This window comes from Salmo salar, chromosome ssa17, assembly GCF_905237065.1.
Source record: "Salmo salar chromosome ssa17, Ssal_v3.1, whole genome shotgun sequence".
Classification (NCBI taxonomy): Eukaryota; Metazoa; Chordata; class Actinopteri; order Salmoniformes; family Salmonidae; genus Salmo; species Salmo salar.
The window spans coordinates 80788108-80812216 of record NC_059458.1 but is presented as its reverse complement, the minus strand read 5'-3'; the positions used below and the strand labels follow the sequence as shown (position 1 = coordinate 80812216).

General features: G+C 45.2%; 1 protein-coding gene across 1 annotated transcript in view; it reads left to right on the top strand.

Moving 5' to 3' along the window:
* Positions 1–16717, top strand: part of LOC106609839 (ras-related protein Rab-21) — a 28715-nt gene extending 11998 nt beyond the window's left edge. The window contains exons 2-7 of the mRNA XM_045700213.1: positions 10294–10353; positions 11180–11287; positions 11601–11664; positions 15866–15920; positions 16172–16260; positions 16526–16717. Coding sequence (XP_045556169.1) covers positions 10294–10353; positions 11180–11287; positions 11601–11664; positions 15866–15920; positions 16172–16260; positions 16526–16668 — 519 coding nt within the window. The 3' untranslated portion in view covers positions 16669–16717. The remainder of the gene's footprint in view (positions 1–10293; positions 10354–11179; positions 11288–11600; positions 11665–15865; positions 15921–16171; positions 16261–16525) is intronic.
* Positions 16718–24109: the final 7392 nt, after the last annotated feature.

Sequence of the window (24109 nt, the reverse complement as noted above, 5' to 3'; positions counted from 1 at the left end):
AATCTGCCTGTTTCACATCCCTCAATGTTAAGCGTTATGGATCAGGATTAGAGGTGGATGCTGTAGGCCTATTTTAGTTTATTTTTCCATGCAGGTTGCAGTTAACCTTGTTCCTGGATCTGTTTGTGCTGTTTTGCCAACTCTTATGGTTGAAATTAACAAAGGGTTGGCCTGGCAAGACGGCACAAACAGATCCAGGGTCAGGCTGACCAGGACCAGTAAATCTGAATAGTGGGTTATTTTGGCTGGCAATTAGAGGTTCTGGGCCCAGCCCCTGGTCTTCTGCTGTACTGTAGTATCTGGGCCCAGCCCCAAGCAGAGGGACCTAGCCTAATTATAGTGTCATGTTTATTGGACAACCTGTTGATATGACAACTTAACAGAACCATACCAAGACAGTGTTGATGACCAACATAGAGTATCAGGATACTATCTAAGTGTTGATGGTAAGCAGAAAGTGTCAGTTGAGGCAGCTGTAGGGTATAATAGGCTAGCACTGCAGAGATAAGGCTTTGCACCAAATGGCACCCTCTTCCAGGTGTCTAGGTCCAAAAGGTTTCTGAACAGCTTCTACCCCCCAAGCCATAAGACTTCTGAACAGCTAATTAAATGGCTACCCAGACCCCTCTTTTACGCTGCTGCTACTCCCTGTTTATTATCTATGCATAGTCTCTTTACCTCTACCTACATGTACATATTACCTCAATTACCTCAACTAACCAGTGCCCCCACACGTTGACTCTGTACCGGTACCCCCTGTATATAGCCTCACTATTGTTATTTCACTGCTGCTGTTGAATTATTTGTTACTTTTATTTTCTATTTTTTTACTTAACACTTAAACTACAAGACCATGGTGCTTGCCTACGGAGCTGTGAGGGGAACGGCACCTCCGTACCTTCAGGCTCTGATCAGGTCCTACACCCAAACAAGGGCACTGCGTTCATCCACCTCTGGCCTGCTGGCCCCCCTACCTCTGAGGAAGCACAGTTCCCGCTCAGCCCAGTCAAAACTGTTCGCTGCTCTGGCACCCCAATGGTGGAACAAGCTCCCTCACGACGCCAGGACAGCGGAGTCAATCACCACCTTCCGGAGACACCTGAAACCCCACCTCTTCAAGGAATACCTGGGATAGGATAAAGTAATCCTTCTAACCCCCCCTAAAAGATTTAGATGCACTATTGTAAAGTGGTTGTTCCACTGGATATCATAAGGTGAATGCACCAATTTGTAAGTCGCTCTGGATAAGAGCGTCTGCTAAATGACTTAAATGTAAATGTAAACTCAGGCCCTCATGATGTAATGGGAGGTAGTAATGTCAGGTTGACAGGCCCTCATGATGTAATGGGAGGTAGTAATGTCAGGTTGACAGGCCCTCATGATGTAATGGGAGGTAGTAATGTCAGGTTGACAGGCCCTCATGATGTAATGGGAGGTATTAATGTCAGGTTGACAGGCCCTCATGATGTAATGGGAGGTATTAATGTCAGGTTGACAGGCCCTCGTGATGTAATGGGAGGTAGTAATGTCAGGTTGACAGGCCCTCGTGATGTAATGGGAGGTAGTAATGTCAGGTTGACAGGCCCTCATGATGTAATGGGAGGTAGTAATGTCAGGTTGACAGGCCCTCGTGATGTAATGGGAGGTAGTAATGTCAGGTTGACAGGCCCTCATGATGTAATGGGAGGTAGTAATGTCAGGTTGACAGGCCCTCGTGATGTAATGGGAGGTAGTAATGTCAGGTTGACAGGCCCTCATGATGTAATGGGAGGTATTAATGTCAGGTTGACAGGCCCTCATGATGTAATGGGAGGTAGTAATGTCAGGTTGACAGGCCCTCGTGATGTAATGGGAGGTAGTAATGTCAGGTTGACAGGCCCTCGTGATGTAATGGGAGGTAGTAATGTCAGGTTGACAGGCCCTCGTGATGTAATGGGAGGTAGTAAATGTCAGGTTGACAGGCCCTCGTGATGTAATGGGAGGTAGTAATGTCAGGTTGACAGGCCCTCGTGATGTAATGGGAGGTAGTAATGTCAGGTTGACAGGCCCTCGTGATGTAATGGGAGGTATTAATGTCAGGTTGACAGGCCCTCATGATGTAATGGGAGGTATTAAATGTCAGGTTGACAGGCCCTCATGATGTAATGGGAGGTATTAAATGTCAGGTTGACAGGCCCTCGTGATGTAATGGGAGGTATTAATGTCAGGTTGACAGGCCCTCGTGATGTAATGGGAGGTATTAATGTCAGGTTGACAGGCCCTCGTGATGTAATGGGAGGTAGTAATGTCAGGTTGACAGGTCCTCGTGATGTAATGGGAGGTAGTAATGTCAGGTTGACAGGATGTAATGGGAGGTTTAGGTGTCTGTTTACAGGCCTTCTACTTGGTGACTTCAAGGTGCAGTCAGTCAATAATGACCTCCATAGAGAATGGATGCTAAGTGTGTTTTATTGATCAGATCTAATAATAACATATGACAGAGAGGCTGTGCCTTGGTACTGTACAGCGTATAGGTCTAATGGGCAGGGAAATGAAGATCAGTCCTGACTGGAAAGGAAGCTTTCATGTCCTGCTTTTCCATAAGCTTCTATGTTTTCCATTCCATCACTTGTTACATGAGGAACAAAGCCATAAGCAATATCCATCTGATGAGGAAGAGATATGGTAAGGAAACAGTTCAAGGGGATTGGAGCAGATTGTTGTAGGGGGCTAAACATCGCTGTAGGAAGCTTGGACGTTGAGCTGACCCTGGGGATTGGATCAGATTGTTGTAGGGGGCTAAACATCGCTGTAGGAAGCTTGGACGTTGAGCTGACCCTGGGGATTGGATCAGATTGTTGTAGGGGGCTAAACATCGCTGTAGGAAGCTTGGACGTTGAGCTGACCCTGGGGATTGGAGCAGATTGTTGTAGGGGGCTAAACATCGCTGTAGGAAGCTTGGACGTTGAGCTGACCCTGGGGATTGGAGCAGATTGTTGTAGGGGGCTAAACATCGCTGTAGGAAGCTTGGACGTTGAGCTGACCCTGGGGATTGGATCAGATTGTTGTAGGGGGCTAAACATCGCTGTAGGAAGCTTGGACGTTGAGCTGACCCTGGGGATTGGATCAGATTGTTGTAGGGGGCTAAACATCGCTGTAGGAAGCTTGGACGTTGAGCTGACCCTGGGGATTGGATCAGATTGTTGTAAGGGGCTAAACATCGCTGTAGGAAGCTTGGACGTTGAGCTGACCCTGGGGATTGGATCAGATTGTTGTAGGGGGCTAAACATCGCTGTAGGAAGCTTGGACGTTGAGCTGACCCTGGGGATTGGATCAGATTGTTGTAGGGGGCTAAACATCGCTGTAGGAAGCTTGGACGTTGAGCTGACCCTGGGGATTGGAGCAGATTGTTGTAGGGGGCTAAACATCGCTGTAGGAAGCTTGGACGTTGAGCTGACCCTGGGGATTGGATCAGATTGTTGTAGGGGGCTAAACATCGCTGTAGGAAGCTTGGACGTTGAGCTGACCCTGGGGATTGGATCAGATTGTTGTAGGGGGCTAAACATCGCTGTAGGAAGCTTGGACGTTGAGCTGACCCTGGGGATTGGATCAGATTGTTGTAGGGGGCTAAACATCGCTGTAGGAAGCTTGGACGTTGAGCTGACCCTGGGGATTGGATCAGATTGTTGTAGGGGGCTAAACATCGCTGTAGGAAGCTTGGACGTTGAGCTGACCCTGGGGATTGGAGCAGATTGTTGTAGGGGGCTAAACATCGCTGTAGGAAGCTTGGACGTTGAGCTGACCCTGGGGATTGGATCAGATTGTTGTAGGGGGCTAAACATCGCTGTAGGAAGCTTGGACGTTGAGCTGACCCTGGGGATTGGATCAGATTGTTGTAGGGGGCTAAACATCGCTGTAGGGAGCTTGGACGTTGAGCTGACCCTGGGGATTGGAGCAGATTGTTGTAGGGGGCTAAACATCGCTGTAGGAAGCTTGGACGTTGAGCTGACCCTGGGGATTGGATCAGATTGTTGTAGGGGGCTAAACATCGCTGTAGGGAGCTTGGACGTTGAGCTGACCCTGGGGATTGGAGCAGATTGTTGTAGGGGGCTAAACATCGCTGTAGGGAGCTTGGACGTTGAGCTGACCCTGGGGATTGGATCAGATTGTTGTAGGGGGCTAAACATCGCTGTAGGGAGCTTGGACGTTGAGCTGACCCTGGGGATTGGATCAGATTGTTGTAGGGGGCTAAACATCGCTGTAGGGAGCTTGGACGTTGAGCTGACCCTGGGGATTGGATCAGATTGTTGTAGGGGGCTAAACATCGCTGTAGGAAGCTTGGACGTTGAGCTGACCCTGGGGATTGGAGCAGATTGTTGTAGGGGGCTAAACATCGCTGTAGGAAGCTTGGACGTTGAGCTGACCCTGGGGATTGGAGCAGATTGTTGTAGGGGGCTAAACATCGCTGTAGGAAGCTTGGACGTTGAGCTGACCCTGGGGATTGGAGCAGATTGTTGTAGGGGGCTAAACATCGCTGTAGGAAGCTTGGACGTTGAGCTGACCCTGGGGATTGGAGCAGATTGTTGTAGGGGGCTAAACATCGCTGTAGGAAGCTTGGACGTTGACCTGAGCTGACCCTGTAGACTCCAGCTGCTGCATGTCCAGTAAAATAAGCAGACAGAGTTGGAGGCCCACAGCCTGGCCATCTGCCAACAGATCCACAGATTCATCATAATGTTAAACCATCCATTTGGCAGCGAGTTGAGCTGTGGTTTTCTTCCTTGGAGACAAACTGTTTCTTTGGGTTGCTGTAGTCATTATATCTGCTGTCTGAAAGGTCTCTGACTCACTTCTTCACCTTCCCCCTCTCCTTGCCTAGTTGGCTACAGGACACCAATGCAAATTAAAGTCTGCCTGGAAGTTTATTTATTTTATATATAGTTTTTATTTATTTAACTAGGTAAGTCAGTTAAGAACAAATTCTTATTTCCAATGACTGCCTACAACGGCTGTAATCGCTGCCAAAGGTGCTTCAACAAAGTACTGAGTAAAGGGTCTGAATACTTATGGAAATGTCATATTTCCAGGTTTTTTTTTTAATATAAATTAGCAAAACGTTTTTGCTTTGTCATTATGGGGTATTGTGTGTAGATTGATGAGGGGAAAAAACAATTTCATCAATTTTAGAATAAGGCTGTAACCTAAATGTGGGAAAAGTCAAGAGGACTGAATACTTTCTGAAAGCGCTGTATGTGATACGTCTACCGTTTGTAAAACACAACAAAAAGACTGTGGTCCCGGACAGCACAAAAAAAAGACCCGTGCTTACTGGGGTGTTGCCTACCATGTCGATGTAACCGATGTGAAATGGCTAGCTAGTTACTGGGGTGTTGCCTACCATGTCGATGTAACCGATGTGAAATGGCTAGCTAGTTACTGGGGTGTAGCCTACCATGTCGATGTAATCGATGTGAAATGGCTAGCTAGTTAGTGGGGTGTAGCCTACCATGTCGGTGTAACCGATGTGAAATGGCTAGCTAGTTAGTGGGGTGTAGCCTACCATGTCGATGTAACCGATGTGAAATGGCTAGCTAGTTAGTGGGGTGTAGCCTACAATGTCGATGTAACCGATGTGAAATGGCTAGCTAGTTAGTGGGGTGTAGCCTACCATGTCGGTGTAACCGATGTGAAATGGCTAGCTAGTTAGTGGGGTGTAGCCTACCATGTCGATGTAACCGATGTGAAATGGCTAGCTAGTTAGCGGGGTGTAGCCTACCATGTCGATGTAACCGATGTGAAATGGCTAGCTAGTTAGTGGGGTGTAGCCTACCATGTCGATGTAACCGATGTGAAATGGCTAGATAGTTTGTGGGATGTTGTCTACCATGTCGATGTAACCGATGTGAAATGGCTAGCTAGTTAGTGGGGTGTAGGCTACCATGTCGATGTGAAATGGCTAGCTAGTTAGCGGGGTGTAGCCTACCATGTCGGTGTAACCGATGTGAAATGGCTAGCTAGTTAGTGGGGTGTAGCCTACCATGTCGATGTAACCGATGTGAAATGGCTAGCTAGTTAGTGGGGTGTAGCCTACCATGTCGATGTAACCGATGTGAAATGGCTAGCTAGTTAGTGGGGTGTAGCCTACCATGTCGATGTAACCGATGTGAAATGGCTAGCTAGTTTGTGGGGTGTTGCCTACCATGTCGATGTAACCGATGTGAAATGGCTAGCTAGTTAGTGGGGTGTAGCCTACCATGTCGGTGTAACCGATGTGAAATGGCTAGCTAGTTAGCGGGGTGTAGCCTACCATGTCGATGTAACCGATGTGAAATGGCTAGCTAGTTAGTGGGGTGTAGCCTACCATGTCGGTGTAACCGATGTGAAATGGCTAGCTAGTTAGTGGGGTGTAGCCTACCATGTCGATGTAACCGATGTGAAATGGCTAGCTAGTTAGTGGGGTGTAGCCTACCATGTCGGTGTAACCGATGTGAAATGGCTAGCTAGTTAGTGGGGTGTAGCCTACCATGTCGATGTAACCGATGTGAAATGGCTAGCTAGTTAGTGGGGTGTAGGCTACCATGTCGATGTGAAATGGCTAGCTAGTTAGCGGGGTGTAGCCTACCATGTCGATGTAACCGATGTGAAATGGCTAGCTAGTTAGTGGGGTGTAGCCTACCATGTCGATGTAACCGATGTGAAATGGCTGGCTAGTTAGTGGGGTGTAGCCTACCATGTCGATGTAACCGATGTGAAATGGCTGGCTAGTTAGTGGGGTGTAGCCTACCATGTCGGTGTAACCGATGTGAAATGGCTAGCTAGTTAGTGGGGTGTAGCCTACCATGTCGGTGTAACCGATGTGAAATGGCTGGCTAGTTAGTGGGGTGTAGCCTACCATGTCGGTGTAACCGATGTGAAATGGCTAGCTAGTTAGTGGGGTGTAGCCTACCATGTCGGTGTAACCGATGTGAAATGGCTAGCTAGTTAGTGGGGTGTAGCCTACCATGTCGGTGTAACCGATGTGAAATGGCTAGCTAGTTAGCGGGGTGCGCGTTAATAGCTTTTCAATCGGTGACGTCACTCGCTCTGAGACCTTGAAGTAGTTGTTCCCCTTGCTCTGCAAGGGCCGCGGCTTTTGTGGACGATGCTTCGAAGGTGGCTGTTGTCTGTGTTTAGAGGGTCCCTGGTTCGAGCCCAGGTAGGGGCGAGGAGTGGGACAGAAGCTATACTGCTACATCGGCCCTCAATGGAATGTTATGAATTCCCATTCGTGTGTTACGCCCACCGTCTGTAAAACAGGTCGTTGCATTGGCTTTATTAGTCCTGATTCCTGTGACTAATCAATCTGGCTATTTAAACTCTGAATATCAGCTACCTGACTTTATCAGGAGGAGATATCCTGAGCCTATTTGCCATGTTGTTTACACAGCGGGAAATGCAGAAGTATTTTCTTTTTCGTTATGATCAGCTCGTAAAAAAATTTAAGGATACAAACTTGAAACCACTGATTATAAAAGTTTGTCTCATTACTTTGTCATCCATTTTATCTCCAGCCTGAAGGCTACAGAAAATGCCACATACTCTTTCTACCTTATCCTATATCTGCTACATGATTTATGTTAGATTAGTTCTTGTCGTAATGTTGGTGGAGCGCTGCAGCGACCAATCTCTCCAACAGCACCCTGGAGAGGAGCGCTGGTAATGGACTAGATAAATATTTTGTGTCCCTGCCTTTGACAAAGTGGGCACTTCTTATCACAGGGCGGCATCGGCACTCACCTAAAAAGCCAATATGCCACTGGTTGAGAGAAATTGTCATTGTTTTTGGGCAGAATTATGTGAGGTTTTATGTGTTGTTGGTGGTGCGTCTTGGTCAGTTGAGCTCAGAAAATGTCGCCCTTGTCAATCTGCCTAATCTTGCCTAATGAGAGGTCTAGTCTCACCTCATCCCCATCTCTCTCTCTCTGTCAGAGCTCTTTGTCTCTCTCCCTCAGACCCCAATTCTCCTCAGGGCACTTTATTTATTCCTCTGTTAGTCTCCACCTCTTCAGAGCAGCCAAAAGCTTTTTATTGGTCAGTCAGTCATCACTGGGCTGGTCCTGGCTGAGAGACCGAGGCTCCAGGCAGACAGCCAGGCCATTAGCTCTGCCCAGAGCCGACTACAGATACTGGCCAGCTCTAGAAGCTAAAGAGAGGATGCTGGGTAAAAATATCCTCCTGCTGGAGAAAGGTTGTCTGTGATTGTGATGCGGTATGTTGTCTGAGTTCACCCCTTTTTACTTTCATTGTTAGCTTCTGTCTTGGAGAAAACGAGATGCTTTGGAGGTAACTGGTTTAGTTGTGGGGCAGAGAGTCAGGAACCAATATGCAGTCTTTATGCCATCCTCCACCAAGGCACATGTTGAACATGTCTCTACCCTAACTGGGCATCTGGATGCCTGGGTGAAACGTGTGGAAATGGCCTGGCCTGTGTTGTCTTGTCTTATAGCTGCAGAAAGAAAGACCATAACGACAGGACAACATTTGAGAGGTGTTGCATCATGTATGAACTGAACACTGATTGTCAATACTTTACCCTAGCTATAATACCTCACACAGTAGGCTTTGTCTTCAGATTACTTTCCCTGACATTCATTAGTTCTGAATCTGTATCCAAATAAAAACTACATCTAAATGCTGCCCAATGTATTTTTATTTATTTTCTACCCCTTTTTCTCCCCAATTTCGGGGTATCCAATTGGTAGTTACAGTCTTGTCCCATCGCTGCAACTCTTGTACGGACTCTGGAGAGGTGAAGGTCGAGAGCCATGCGTCCTCCGAAACACGACCCCGCCAAGCCACACAGCTCGCTTAACCCCGAAGCCAGCCGCACCAATGTGTCAGAGGAAACACTGTACACCTGGCGACCGTGCATGCGCTCGGCCCGCCACAAGGAGCATGATGGGACGAGGACATCCCAGGTGGCCAAACTATCCCCTAATCCAGATGACGCTGGGCCAATTGTGCGCCGCCTCATGGGGCTCCCGGTCGTGGTCGGCTGCGACACAGCCTGGAATCGAACCAGGATCTGTAGTGACGCAGCTAGCACTGCTGCTCCCCAGTGTTTTAACGAGGCCTAGTAATCCCATCAGTATCCTCAGGTTTTCCTGGATTAGCCTACGTGACTGAGCTATTCCACTGTACTATCTGGATGGCGTGTTACCGTGGATACAGGGGACTGACTGGAGTTCTAGAACCCTGCTGAGCAACACGTGATTGTGATCATATGCTGGTGGACTGAGAGCTGAGCTGCGTTGTCCTCAGCTAGCCTAGTAAATCTGTCTGGGCCTTAATGACATTAACAGATGTTGTTGTATCTTCATGCTGTTTTGAGCTATTTTAAAACTCATCTGTTTCTCACTGTTTCTCTCACTCTCTCAAACTGTCAGTTCCTTTAAAAATCTAAAGCTCAGAGGCAGGCAGATGCTGAAATGTCAGTCTGAGAAAGAAATGAAGATCTTCTTTCTGGTAATCTTTCCTCTGACAGTCAGGTGAATTAGAAAGTTACTGACACCCTTTCCTGAGTAGAATACCCATTCAACTAAATGTCTTCCTATTCCACTTTCATTTCTCAACAGAGCTCTTTTCATTATGGAATCCCTTTGTGTCTTAATGAGGAAGAGAATGTAGAGATGATGATGATACCTCAACAGAGATACTTAGAACCAGGTCATTACTGTGGATGGGAAAAGAATGACTTAACTTACTAAAGTTGTCAAAGTATATAGTGTAGTTCTTCCATACTAAGAAGGAACGTGTTCCATGAATGGTGAATGGTGTTGCAGGTAGATGACTGGGCTAAAAGGGGATAGTTTTCCAAATGACACACATCCACTGCCAGGCAAGACTTGGCAAGGGGAGACTGTCCCTGTTCACCAGGGCCCGTGTCACAGCTGATGTCTGTCCCTGTTCACCAGGGCCCGTGTCACAGCTGATGTCTGTCCCTGTTCACCAGGGCCCGTGTCACAGCTGATGTCTGTCCCTGTTCACCAGGGCCCGTGTCACAGCTGATGTCTGTCCCTGTTCACCAGGGCCCGTGTCACAGCTGATGTCTGTCCCTGTTCACCAGGGCCCGTGTCACAGCTGATGTCTGTCCCTGTTCACCAGGGCCCGTGTCACAGCTGATGTCTGTCCCTGTTCCTCCCTGTGTATCTTACGTGTTTCTTCACAGCAGCTTGTTGATAGGAGCTGAATGTAGTTAATACTGTCAGTTAAACCAGGGCCTGTGACTGTGTGTGTTTCTCCAGAAACATGACTAATGTGTTTTGTCTCTTCCAGGCCTCCTTCCTCACCAAGAAGCTCAACATCACAGGGAAGAGGGTGAACCTGGCCATATGGGTAAGGCCTGCTCTCTCTCAGCGTGTTGGACACTCCTCTGGGTCCCATATGGCATCCTGTTCCCTACATGGTGCACTGCTTTTGACCAGGGCTCATATGGGGAACAGGATGTAGATCCCTTCATCTGCTTTGACTTCCTGTTCCTCCTCGAAGAAAGTATATGGTCCTGCAGTGATCTCTCTCTGTCCTGTATCATATGGTTCTGCAGTGATCTCTCTCTGTCCTGTAACATATGGTCCTGCAGTGATCTCTCTCTGTCCTGTAACATATGGTCCTGCAGTGATCTCTCTCTGTCCTGTAACATATGGTCCTGCAGTGATCTCTCTCTGTCCTGTAACATATGGTCCTGCAGTGATCTCTCTCTGTCCTGTAACATATGGTTCTGCAGTGATCTCTCTCTGTCCTGTAACATATGGTCCTGCAGTGATCTCTCTCTGTCCTGTAACATATGGTTCTGCAGTGATCTCTCTCTGTCCTGTAACATATGGTTCTGCAGTGATCTCTCTCTGTCCTGTAACACATGGTTCTGCAGTGATCTCTCTCTGCCCTGTAACATATGGTTCTGCAGTGATCTCTCTCTGCCCTGTAACATATGGTCCTGCCTCATTTGATGCAATAGGAACAGGAATTTGGCGTCCATTTTGATTTGAGTCAGTCTGTTGCAGGCAGGGAGAGATGCATAGTTTACATTATTTGGCTGAGTCAGTCTGGCTTGCAGGTGTTTCTTCCTTATTGTGTGTAATGTTGTTCTTGTAGCCAGTCAGTGTCCATGTCAAACAGTGTTTTTCCAGAGGCTTGAACAGTGGACTCTCTCTCTCCACCCCAGGATACAGCAGGTCAGGAGCGGTTCCACGCGTTAGGTCCCATCTACTACAGAGACTCCAATGGAGCGATATTGGTCTATGACATCACAGATGAGGACTCTTTCCAGAAGGTAGCTATGATCTCCTCAGGGAGAACAGCAGGGCTGTGTCCCAAAGGGCACCCTATTCCCTATACAGTGCACTACATTTGACCAGGGCCCATAGGGAAACAGGGTGCTATTAGGAACACAGCCTATGAAGAGAAGAACATCATTTAAAAAATGAGCTACATAGAAATGTCCAGATAAATTACTGAAAATGTTTTCTTTTGATTTACATATTCATATTTAATTTGCATCAGTGTCTCGTGTTCTAATGTTGAAGTTTGTTTTCTTGAACTGTAAATCGATATGAAATGTGAAATGTAATGTTTTTGCTTTGTAGGTGAAAAACTGGGTCAAAGAATTGAGGAAAATGTTGGGGAATGAGATTTGTTTATGTATAGTAGGTAAGTTATTGCAGACCATAGCTAACTTTTCAACACTTCTTTTATTGTTTGTCACATTTCACCCTGTAACTGGATCGATCTTGAAGTGGTGCGGAGAATTTAGCTTAGTTATGGGCCCTGCAATTAAATAGAAATCCGAATAATTTCATTACAATGTTGCCAGGATGGAGGGTGTCTAGAATATATTTTGTTTGTCTCGGATATTCTGTTGCCTCCAAATTTCAGTCACATAAGACAGCTGTCAGACAGCTAAATTTGCTTCAAACACATGCCATTGCTCTCTCCCTCTGAAATGCTACAACTAAAGCCTAGAACTTTCAACCCTGACTTTCACAAAGTTCTCTCCAACCAGCAGCTAGGGAACCTTTCAAATGCAGGACGAGTTGCACGGAGGAAATAATTGTTGACATTGTTGTGGTTACATCCTCCTCAATATTTATGTGATGTCTTAACTAGAGCCCTTTATGTGATGTCTTAACTAGAGCCCTTTATGTGACGTCTTAACTAGAGCCCTTTATGTGATGTCTTAACTAGAGCCCTTTATGTGATGTCTTAACTAGAGCCCTTTAGGTGATGTCTTAACTAGAGCCCTTTAGGTGATGTCTTAACTAGAGCCCTTTAGGTGATGTCTTAACTAGAGCCCTTTAGGTGATGTCTTAACTAGAGCCCTTTAGGTGATGTCTTAACTAGAGCCCTTTAGGTGATGTCTTAACTAGAGCCCTTTAGGTGATGTCTTAACTAGAGCCCTTTAGGTGATGTCTTAACTAGAGCCCTTTATGTGATGTCTTAACTAGAGCCCTTTAGGTGATGTCTTAACTAGAGCCCTTTATGTGATGTCTTAACTAGAGCCCTTTAGGTGATGTCTTAACGAGAGCCCTTTAGGTGATGTCTTAACTAGAGCCCTTTAGGTGATGTCTTAACTAGAGCCCTTTAGGTGATGTCTTAACTAGAGCCCTTTATGTGATGTCTTAACTAGAGCCCTTTATGTGATGTCTTAACTAGAGCCCTTTAGGTGATGTCTTAACTAGAGCCCTTTATGTGATGTCTTAACTAGAGCCCTTTATGTGATGTCTTAACTAGAGCCCTTTATGTGATGTCTTAACTAGAGCCCTTTATGTGATGTCTTAACTAGAGCCCTTTAGGTGATGTCTTAACGAGAGCCCAACCCATATGGGATTTCTGGGTCCAATACCGATTTTAGGGAGGCAAAAGTCACCGATTTCGATATATTGTTTTTTAGAGGTGGCATGAAAAACACACTTTTTCTCACAAATTGTGTTCTAAAGGTTTAACAGATACTCCAAATGATGAATTCTTAACTAAATATTAAAAATAACGCATAATTTAAGAACATTTTATTTGTTGTTTACAAGATAACCACCAAAAAGCTACTATATCCTAAATAAATATGAAAGTAAATACAAAACCGTTGTTCAGTTTACCTTCTTAGACAAATATTTAAGTTGTACCCATCTATGGCAGTGTATAAGAATACAGAGGTTTCCGCTGAAACACCACAAGCACACTAATGAACAACAAGGTCTCAAAGTCAATCTGAAACGGCACTGTTCACAACCGAGGCAGTGAGATGCAGTTCGTAATATCACCACTAGATGTCAGGTCATGTAAAACACTTCATGGTAACCTCCCAATGAGAGCTTGTTATGACAAGCACACGCTAGCTGTTAATTATGAAAAATGTTTTCTTACTGAAACCATCATGTAAATTACACACTTATTCAATACAACATTTATTATTTCAACTAATGGCATGTGCTGATGACCAAAAATGTTCATGCTGTAAAATCCTTACCACTCTGGATTTAGTCACACGTTATAATTTAACTAGCTGGCTAACTATCTAATCTCATCATGAATGCAAGCACATGGCCTGAATGATAGATCTGCGCCATCTGTCTTGCTTTTTGCAGATTGTATATTTCAGAAAACCGACCTGAAATCCAGTAACATAATGGGGCCAGACAGTAACGGTGTTCTTTTAGTATCAAGGATGATTGGTCACTTTGCCACCAGTCCAGTGTTCACACACAAGTAGCACAGATTGCCGGCTAGCTAGGCTAACTACCGTGCCGCCTAGCTACAAGCCTAACTAACGTTAACAAAGTGAAAAATGTGATGAGGACAGGGCTGCTTGCTTGGTGAAGTGTACTTTATTTATTTAATCAAATATGCTGTTGCTGGCTGTGTCAAACTACTCACTGTCAACCCACCGTGGCTACTCTCTCACGTTGTGATGTAGAGCTGAATGATGCTCAGTGAGCTGTCCATAGAGCGCCCTCTTCAGATGGATTTGTTTATTCTATGTATATAATATCTGCGCTTTAGCTGTGGAATAAAGATACAAATATTTTTGTAAAAGGCTAATATCGGCCAAAATATTTTTTTTATTATATTGGTCAAACAATCAAATGTATTTATAAAGCCCTTTTTGCATCAGTCGATGTCACAAAGTGCTGTACAGAAACCCAGCCTAAAACCCCAAACAGCAAGCGATGCAGGTGTAGAAGCACGGTGGCTAGGAAAAACTCCCTAGAAAGACCAAAACCTAGGAAGAAACCTAGAGAGGAACCAGGCTATGAGGGGTGGCCAGTCCTCTTCTGGCTGTACCAGGTAGAGATTAGAAACCTAGAGAGGAACCAGGCTCTGAGGGGTGGCCAGTCCTCTTCTGGCTGTACCAGGTAGAGATTAGAAACCTAGAGAGGAACCAGGCTCTGAGGGGTGGCCAGTCCTCTTCTGGCTGTACCAGGTAGAGATTAGAAACCTAGAGAGGAACCAGGCTATGAGGGGTGGCCAGTCCTCTTCTGGCTGTGCTGGGTGGAGATTATAAACCTAGAGAGGAACCAGGCTATGAGGGGTGGCCTGTCCTCTTCTGGCTGTACCAGGTAGAGATTAGAAACCTAGAGAGGAACCAGGCTATGAGGGGTGGCCAGTCCTCTTCTGGCTGTGCTGGGTGGAGATTAGAAACCTAGAGAGGAACCAGGCTATGAGGGGTGGCCAGTCCTCTTCTGGCTGTGCTGGGTGGAGATTGAACATCTTGGCCATGTACTGTTATAAACGTTTATAGATGACCTGCAGGGTCAGATGATGATGATGATGATAATAATAAGCACATATTGGTCAACCGATTTATGGGATCTAATCTTAACTCGACTAACTGCTGTAGGAAAGGAAAGTTATTTTAATTGTTTGTTTTCTCACTCAAATTAGGGGGAAAAATGACCATATACTGAACAAAAATATTAACGCAACAATTTCAACGATTTTACTGAGTTACAGTTCATACAAGGAATTCGGTCAATTGAAATAAATGCATTAGGCCCTGATCTATGGATTTCACATGACCGGGCAATGGTGCAGCCATAGGTTGGCCTGGGAGAGCGTAGGCCCACCCACTTGCAAGCCAGGCCCATCTGCTGAGCAATCAGAATAATTTTTTCCCACAAAAGGGCTTTATTACAGACAGAAATTATGGTAGAGAAATGAACATTCAATCCCCTGGCAATGGCTTTGGTGTGAATTGCACACTTCCTCAAAACTTGAAACTTCTGTGGCATTGTGTTGTATGACAACTGCAATTTTTTTTAGAGTGGCCCTTTATTATCCCCAGAACAAGGTGCACCTGTGTAATGATCATGGTGTTTAATCAGCTTCTTGATATGCCACATCTGTCAGGTGGATGGATTATCTTTGCAAAGGAGAAATGCTCACCAACAGGAATATAAATACATTTGTGCACAAAATTTGAGACATTTTTCTCAGTATGGAACATTTCTTCGTTCTTTTATTTCAGCTTATGAGACATGGGACCAAGACATGTTGCAATTTATAGTTTTGTTCTATATCTATCTATTTTATATATATATATATATATATATATATATATATATATATATATATATATATATACACACACACACTGAACAAAAATATAAAACTGTGTGTAATTGTGTGTGGTGGTCAATGACTTCTGCATTGTAAATCATGAGTTAAACTAACGCTGTCAAGATAAACATAACTGTTGCAGTCACTCCCCCATCACATGAGAGGGTTCTAACCTCAATGGTCTCTTCCTGGTTAAATAGTGTGCCTTCAGTCTACTAGACGTACAGTTGGTGGTGCTAATGTTAAATATACAGTATGTGATCTCTAAACTAATACATCCTCTTTGTTCTTCTCTTAGGTAATAAAGTAGATCTGGAGAAGGAGAGACATGTATCAGTTGAAGAGGCAGAAGGGTTTGTTTTATCACTCTTCTCCTGTAACTTTACCATAGAGACCTTGTACAGCAGGGGTGTTCAGTCTTATCAGCTTATGGTGCTGTACTGCTTTTGGAGTACCCTTTCATAACGTTGTCTAAACGTCAAGTCGACAGCCTTCTTTTGTTTGTGAATGTTGATGTAATTAAATGGTCATTGGTCTGAATGTTAACTAAACGTGATTGGTCGGAATATTGATAACTAAACTCTGTCGATTCCTCTCCTCACAGGTATGCAGAGTCAGTGGGGGCGAAACACTATCACACATCAGCCAAATTAAACAAGGGAATAGAAGAACTGTTCCTTGACCTGTGTAAAAGTAAACAGCCATTCTCACATGTTATGGAATAGTGATGATGAATGTAATGGCTCAGGTTGAGGCAAAAAGAAAATACTTGAAACGATTATATTATGATGGACCAACTGGTAGGACTTTGATTTCTGTTGGTAGTACTTCTGAATTTTGTAGATTGGACTTAAAGCTTTTGTTTGTAGGATGTTTGGCTTTTCTTGGTTGTAGGACTTTCAGCTTTTGTTGGTAGGACTTTGTCTCCCACAGTACTGACTCTCCCTTTTGTTGACAGGAATGATGGAGACGGCCCAAGCAGAGGAGAGGGCGAAGGGTAACGGAGCCAGCCAGTCAACGACATCACGAAGGGGGGTACAGATCGTGGACGATGACCCTCAAGCCGCCACGGCCGCAGGGGGCTGCTGCTCATCCGCTTAACCCCCACCCCCACGTCCCAACTTACCCCCACGTCCCAACTTACCCCCATCCTCCCCCTTTCCCCCCCTTAAGCAACCAGGACTGTTGCCTCTGCCCTCAGCCTCCCCTCTCATCTCCCTCCTTATGACATGAAGACTGCTGTTCTCCCTCTGAGTCATCATACACTTTACTCACTACACTTCTCCCTCTATGGAACAATGTGCTGGCTTATATACTATTCTTTATACTGTAATATTCATTCATTGGCACCCCCTCCTGACCCATCCATATGAGACTGACGACACCCCTCCTGACCCATCCATATGAGACTGACGACACCCCCTCCTGACCCATCCGTATGAGACTGACGACACCCCCTCCTGACCCATCCGTATGAGACTGACGACACCCCCTCCTGACCCATCCATATGAGACTGACGACACCCCAACACGCCCCTCCTGACCCATCCGTATGAGACTGAGACTCTGAGTGATGAAGAGGTGAAGAGAACATGATAGGAAGGAATCTGCCTCTGTCTTTCTACAACCTAGCAGATGGACTTCTAACACACTAGTGTGAAATACACACTCACACACTGTTGTGAAATACACACACACACACACTGTCCCCACCTCTCTCAAATGAACACAAACCAACAGACCGTACTAAATTAGAAATCATAAAGACTCATTCCCCAGATATGTAGGCCTTTTTTGGGGGGCGAGGATAATGTGCATGATGGAGTCATCCGTCTCTGAAGGCTTCATTTTGTTTCACTTTAGAGAAAGAAGAAAAAACCCTGATCTTTATTGTTGATAAACTGAAGTACATGTTGTATGGAAATGTGTCCAGGCCCTTGGTACTGCTTCTTCTTCTGTGGTGGTGAAGTGGTGAAAGCCCTCTGATTCTGTCATCCAGCTCTTTTCTTGGCCTGTGTTCATAAAGCTTCTCGGTAGGAGTCCCACCCGTCTCTGTAACCTTATTGATTTAAGTTCTAAAAGACTGAACTGATCCTAGATCAGCGTTTCTGCTCTGAGACCCTTTATGAATACAGGCATTGTGCTTTTTCAATAACAAAAAAAAATGGCAGATCTCGATCTTTCTCTCTGATTTAAAATGCAGATTTTTTGCACTGACCCGTCACTATCAATGCTTTTGTTATACTACGTTTTCTTCCTGTTTGCCGAGTTGCTCTGTGAAAAATGTAAATGACAAAAAAATACATTGTTAAAAAAAACAACCCAAAAAACGTATGAAGAGTATGAATAACGTTGGATGTTTTATCTGCTTTTTACAAGCTTTGGGGAAACGATACGCAGGTGTAGAAAAGTGTACAATAGTCTTGTTAATGATTGTAAAATGAAATAACAATTGTGGATGAAAGCACACTTTCTGGAATTGTAATTTTTTAACTGCTAGTGTCGTGTTTTGTAATAGAACAATTATAACTATTTACAACGCATAGGTGTCAAATACATTGTCATTCTTTTTAATGAAACAATTGAAGCTTCACTACACATCCTCCAACCGTTTTGAACTTAGACTCAAACATATTCAGAATACATAGTGTTAGGTAGTCACGTACTGCTTCTGATTGGAGGAGAACATGTTCTACTGCTTCTGATTGGAGGAGGACATGTTCTAAAAGTGTAACTTCCTGAGACGATACCAACGGACTGTGATCACCAACACCATGTATAGAAGTTCTTCTGGCGCCGGCTAAACCAAGAGGAGACCTACAGGGAGGGAGACTTCATTCCAGATCTCATGTTATTTAATGACATGTCTGGTGGATTTCTGCAGGGAAACAGGGAGAGATTCATGATTGGTCTCTACTCTACAGACCTGGGTTCAAAGACTATTCAACAATGTTTGTTTGAGCCAGATAGGCAGGGTTTTCACTTTTAGTTCAACGCTCAGTCACAGCTAAAGTATTGGTAATGATATGGAACAGTGTTGGTAATGATATGGAATAGTGTTTGAACCCAGATGTGCTACTCTGCCCTGGTTTATTCTGCACCAGGATGAAAAGCATTTCATTTGCTGACTGGTTAAACCCAGTCACTACAGCCTCCGGCCTACATAAGACGTAACCATATGGTGACCAGGTAGACCTATATACTGTGTCCACACCGTGATAAAGAGAGATTCCCCTACACCAGGGCTCTCCAACCCTGTTCCTGGAGATCTACTATCCTGTAGGTTCTCTCTCCAACCCTGTTCCTGGAGATCTACTATCCTGTAGGTTCTCTCTCCAACCCTGTTCCTGGAGATCTACTATCCTGTAGGTTCTCTCTCCAACCCTGTTCCTGGAGATCTACTATCCTGTAGGTTCTCTCTCCAACCCTGTTCCTGGAGATCTACCATCCTGTAGGTTTTCTCTCCAACCCTGTTCCTGGAGATCTACCGTCCTGTAGGTTTTCTCTCCAACCCTGTTCCTGGAGATCTACCGTCCTGTAGGTTTTCTCTCCAACCCTGTTCCTGGAGATCTACTGTCCTGTAGGTTTTCACTCCAACCCTGTTCCTGGAGAGTTACGGTCCTGCAGGTTTTCGCTCCAACCCTAATCTAGCGCACCTGATTCTAATAATTAGCTGGTTGATGAACTGAATCGGGTTAGTTACAACTGGGGTTGAAAGGAAAACCTACAGGAGGGTAGCACTCCAGGAACATGGTTGGGCAGCCCTGCCCTACACATTTGAAGCAGTCTTCATGGTTTGGGTTGTTATAGAGGCTGGCAGCATGTAAATGATGTGAGGGTATTTGGTGTCTTTGGTCTTTCACTACTGTTGATGTGGCTCTAAACACCAGTTCCATGAAAATGTTCTTGGACTGGTGTAAGAGAGATGGTGGAAACTCCCTCTAGCCCATGCACAGTCCTACACCAATTCAATGCTTTTAAATGTGTGGGTTGGAGAGCATGAGTATTGGTATTCATGTACATTGCAAACCCTGTCTGTCCCTGTGGTTAGCTCCTCTCACTCCGGTGACTACAACCAACCATGTCTGAAGCCTGGCTGGTTGGTTCCACACGAGGCAGGCAGCCATCAGAGCTGCGTCATTCTCTTGGGCTGGAGCTTCCTGCTTCAGATCAGCTGATTTAAACATTCAGTGAGGTGAAATGTTCAGATTGTAGCATATAGAAATGTAATGTGTAGCTGACGCGTTCAATTCACTGTTCTACATGACGGAAGATATCTGTCCTACACAACAGACGATGTCTGTTCTACACACAATCTATGTATATTCTGTATATAATGCACCCTCCTGAACAGACCCTTACTTACTCTACCAATCTGATCAGTCTATCACCATGTGGAGGTCTACCTGGTCAGTTTATAGCCGTGTGGAGGTCTACCTGGTCAGTCTATCGCCGTATGGAGGTCTACCTGGTCAGTCTATCGCCATGTGGAGGTCTATTGCCGTGTGGAGGTCTACCTGGTCAGTTTATAGCCGTGTGGAGGTCTACCTGGTCAGTCTATCGCCATGTGGGGTCCCGAGGGGCTCCCGAGTAGCACAGCGGTCTAAAGCACTGCATCTCCGTGCAAGAGGCGTCACTACAGTCCCTGGTTCGTATCCAGGCTGTATCACATCCGGCCATGATTGGGAGTCCCATAGGGCGGCGCACAATTGGCCCAGCGTCGTCCGGGGTAGGCCGTCATTGTAAATAACAATTTGTTCTTAACTGACTTGCCTAGTTAAATAAAGGTTAAATTAAAAAATATATAAATAAATGTGTAAGTCTACCTGAATATCCATTTACACCACTCAGATATTACCCATCTCATTTCAACCATACGAATGGGTGATTCTGCTGACTGATACTTTTGTGTGCAGTCGTGGCCAAAAGTTTTGAGAATGACACAAATATTAATTTTTACAAAGTCTGTTGCCTCAGTTTGTATGATGGCAATTTGCATGTAATCCAGAATGTTATGAAGAGTGATCAGATGAATTGCAATGAATTGCAAAGTCCCTCTTTGCCATGCAAATGAACTGAATCCCCCAAAAACATTTCCACTGCATTTCAGCCCTGCCGCAAACGGACCAGCTGACATCATGTCAGTGATTCTCTCGTTAACACAGGTGTGAGTGTTGAAGAGGACAAGGCTGGAGATCACTCTGTCATGCTGATTGAGTTCGAATAACAGACTGGAAGCTTCAAAAGGAGGGTGGTGCTTGGAATCATTGTTCTTCCTCTGTCAACCATGGTTACCTGCAAGGAAACACGTGCCATCATCATTGCTTTGCACAAAAAGGGCTTCACGGGCAAGGATATTGCTGCCAGTAAGATTGCACCTAAATCAACCATTTATCGGATCATCAAGAACTTCAAGGAGAGTGGTTCAGTTGTTGTCAAGAAGGCTTTAGGGCACCCAAGAAAGTCCAGCAAGCGCCAGGACCGTCTCCTAAAGTTGATTCAGCTGCGGGATCGGGGCACCACCAGTACAGAGCTTGCTGAGGAATGGCAGCAGGCAGGTGTGAGTGCATCTGCACGCACAGTGAGGCAAAGACTTTTGGACGATGGCCTGGTGCCAAGAAGGGCAGCAAAGAAGCCACTTCTCTCCAGGAAAAACATCAGGGACAGACTGATATTCTGCAAAAGGTACAGGGATTGGACTGCTGAGGACTGGGGTAAAGTCATTTTCTCTGATGGATCCCCTTTCCAATTGTTTGAGGCATCCGGAAAAAAGCTTGTCCGGAGAAGACCAGGTGAGCGCTACCATCAGTCCTGTTTCATGCCAACAGTAAAGCATCCTGAGACCATTCATGTGTGGGGTTGCTTCTCAGCCAAGGGAGTGGGCTCACTCACAATTTTGCCTAAGAACACAGCCATGAATAAAGAATGGTACCAACACATCCTCCGAGAGCAACTTCTCCCAAACATCCAGGAACAGTTTGGTGACGAACAATGCCCTTTCTAGCATGATGGAGCACCTTGTGATAAAAGTGATAACTAAGTGGCTCGGAACAAAACATCGATATTTTGGGTCCATGGCCAGGAAACTCCCCAGGCCTTAATCCCATTGAGAACTTGTGGTCAATCCTCAAGAGGCGGGTGGACAAACAAAACCCCACATATTCTGACAAACTCCAAGCACTGATTATGCAAGAATGGGCTGCCATCAGTCAGGATGTGGCCCAGAAGTTAATTGACAGATTACCAGGGCGGATTGCAGAGGTCTTGAAAAAGAAGGGTCAACACTGCAAACATTTACTCTTTGCATCAACTTCATGTAATTGTCGATAAAAGCCTTTGGTACTTATGAAATGCTTGTAGTTATATTTCAGTATTCCATAGTAACATCTGACAAAAATATCTAAAGACACTGAAGCGGCAAACTTTGTGGAAATAAATATTTGTGTCATTCTCAAAACTTTTGGCCACAACTGTATATAGTGAATCCCCTTAAAATTAGTGGATTCGGCTATTTCAGCCCCACCCGTTGCTGACAGGTGTATAACACCGAGCACACAGCCATGCAATCTCATTGGCAGTAGAATGGATTTACTGAAGAGCTCAGTGACTTTCAACGTGGCACCGTCATAGGATGTCACTTTTCCAACAAGTCAGTTCGTCAAATGTATGCCCTGCTAGAGCTGCCCCGGTCAAATGTAAGTGCTGTTATTGTGAATTGGAAATGTCTAGGAGCAACAACGGCTCAGCCGTGAAGTGGTAGGCCACACAAGCTCACAGAATGGGACCGCTGAGTGCTGAAGCGCGTAATGCGTAAACATTGTCAGTCCTCAGTTGCAACACTCACTACCGAGTTCCAAACTGCTTCTGGAAGCAATGTCAGGACAATAACTGTTCGTCGGGAGCTTCATGAAATGGGTTTCCATGGCCAAGTAGCCGGACACAAGCCTAAGATCACCATGCTCAATGCCAAGCGTTGGCCTGAGTGGTGTAAAGCTTGCCGCCATTGGACTCTGGAGCAGTTGAAATATGTTCTCTGGAGCGATGAATCACGCTTCACCATCTGGCAGTCAATGGACGAATCTGTGTTTGGTGGATGCCAGGAGGACGCTACTTGCCTCTATGAATAGTGCCAACTGTAAAATTTGGTGGTCTGGTGCAGTTTTTTGATGGTTCGGGCTAGGCCCCTTAGTTCCAGTATAGGGAAATCTTTATTCTACAGCATACAATAACATTCTAGATTATTCTGTGCTTCCAACTTTGTGGCAACCTGTTTCAGCATAACAATGCCCCCATGCACAAAGCGAGGTCCATACAGAAATGGCTTGTTGAGATCGGTGTGTAAGAACTTGACTGGCCTGCACAAAGCCCTGACCTCAACCCCATTGAACACCTTTGGGATGAATTGGAACGCCGACTGCGAGCCAGGTCTAGTCACCCAACATCAGTGCCCGACCTCACTAATGACCTTGTGGCTAAATGGAAGCAAGTCCCCGCAGCAATGTTCCAACATCTAGTTGAAAGCCTTCCCAGAAGAGTGGAGGCTGTTGTAGCAGCAATGGGGGGACCAACTCCATATTAATGCCCATGATTTTGGAATGAGATGTTGGACGAGCAGGTGTCCACATACTTTTGGTCATGTAGTGTATTTGACCCTGAATGTCTGTTCTCAATGATGAGTGCAATTGCTGTAATGATGTGGTCCCACATCCACAGACTTAGATCAGATAAAAATGGACTGTATCATTACAATACACTAGTATGAAGTCAGGACATCATGTCTATGATGACATTAATCACCACCTTAAAGAGATACTCCGGTACTTTTCTATACTTTTTAGCCAGTTGTTCTGAAAGTAGCACTCACAAGCCCACTCACAAGCCCGGAAATGGCATACTACGTCGCATATGTGCATTACGTCATTGATCTCTCTCTCTGCTGTGTCCACTGACTGGATAACGCTGGGCAGGCCTCTTGCTAGCTGTCACTCAAATGCAAGAGGCTGACGCTCATTGGCTAGAACTTGAATTGCTAGGGGGCTGGCCCACGTTGGGGAAATGTAGAGAAAATGTCTTTAAAAAAACAGTTGCTTTTAAACTAGGGATTTGATGGTTAATTGAGGTAAAATAATTCTGCTCATAGATTAAGCATGTATGACCTATACACCCTATACATATCCAGCCCAAAGCGGGAGGTTTAAAAAAGTACTTTGTTAGTTGCCAAAGTCCCGGAGCATATCTGTAACTGACTTTCTGCACTCTACATCGTACATCTTTTTATATGACATATGTTCCTTTTCATTCTATTTATATAAAGAATTCTGTTAACACAGCAGAGAGTGTTTACTGTCTGCCATTGGATAAATAAAAACTTTGAACTTAAACAGCAGAAGACGCAACATCGGCACCTATCCAAGGACAGTTAAGTATTAACAATAAATGGCTGAGTAAATGTTAACTATTCATCTGTGTAGAATTCTTGACTTTAGGTGTTTGATACCAAAGGATCCCAGAGTTGATCTGAAAGATGAGGACCTTCGTTGTT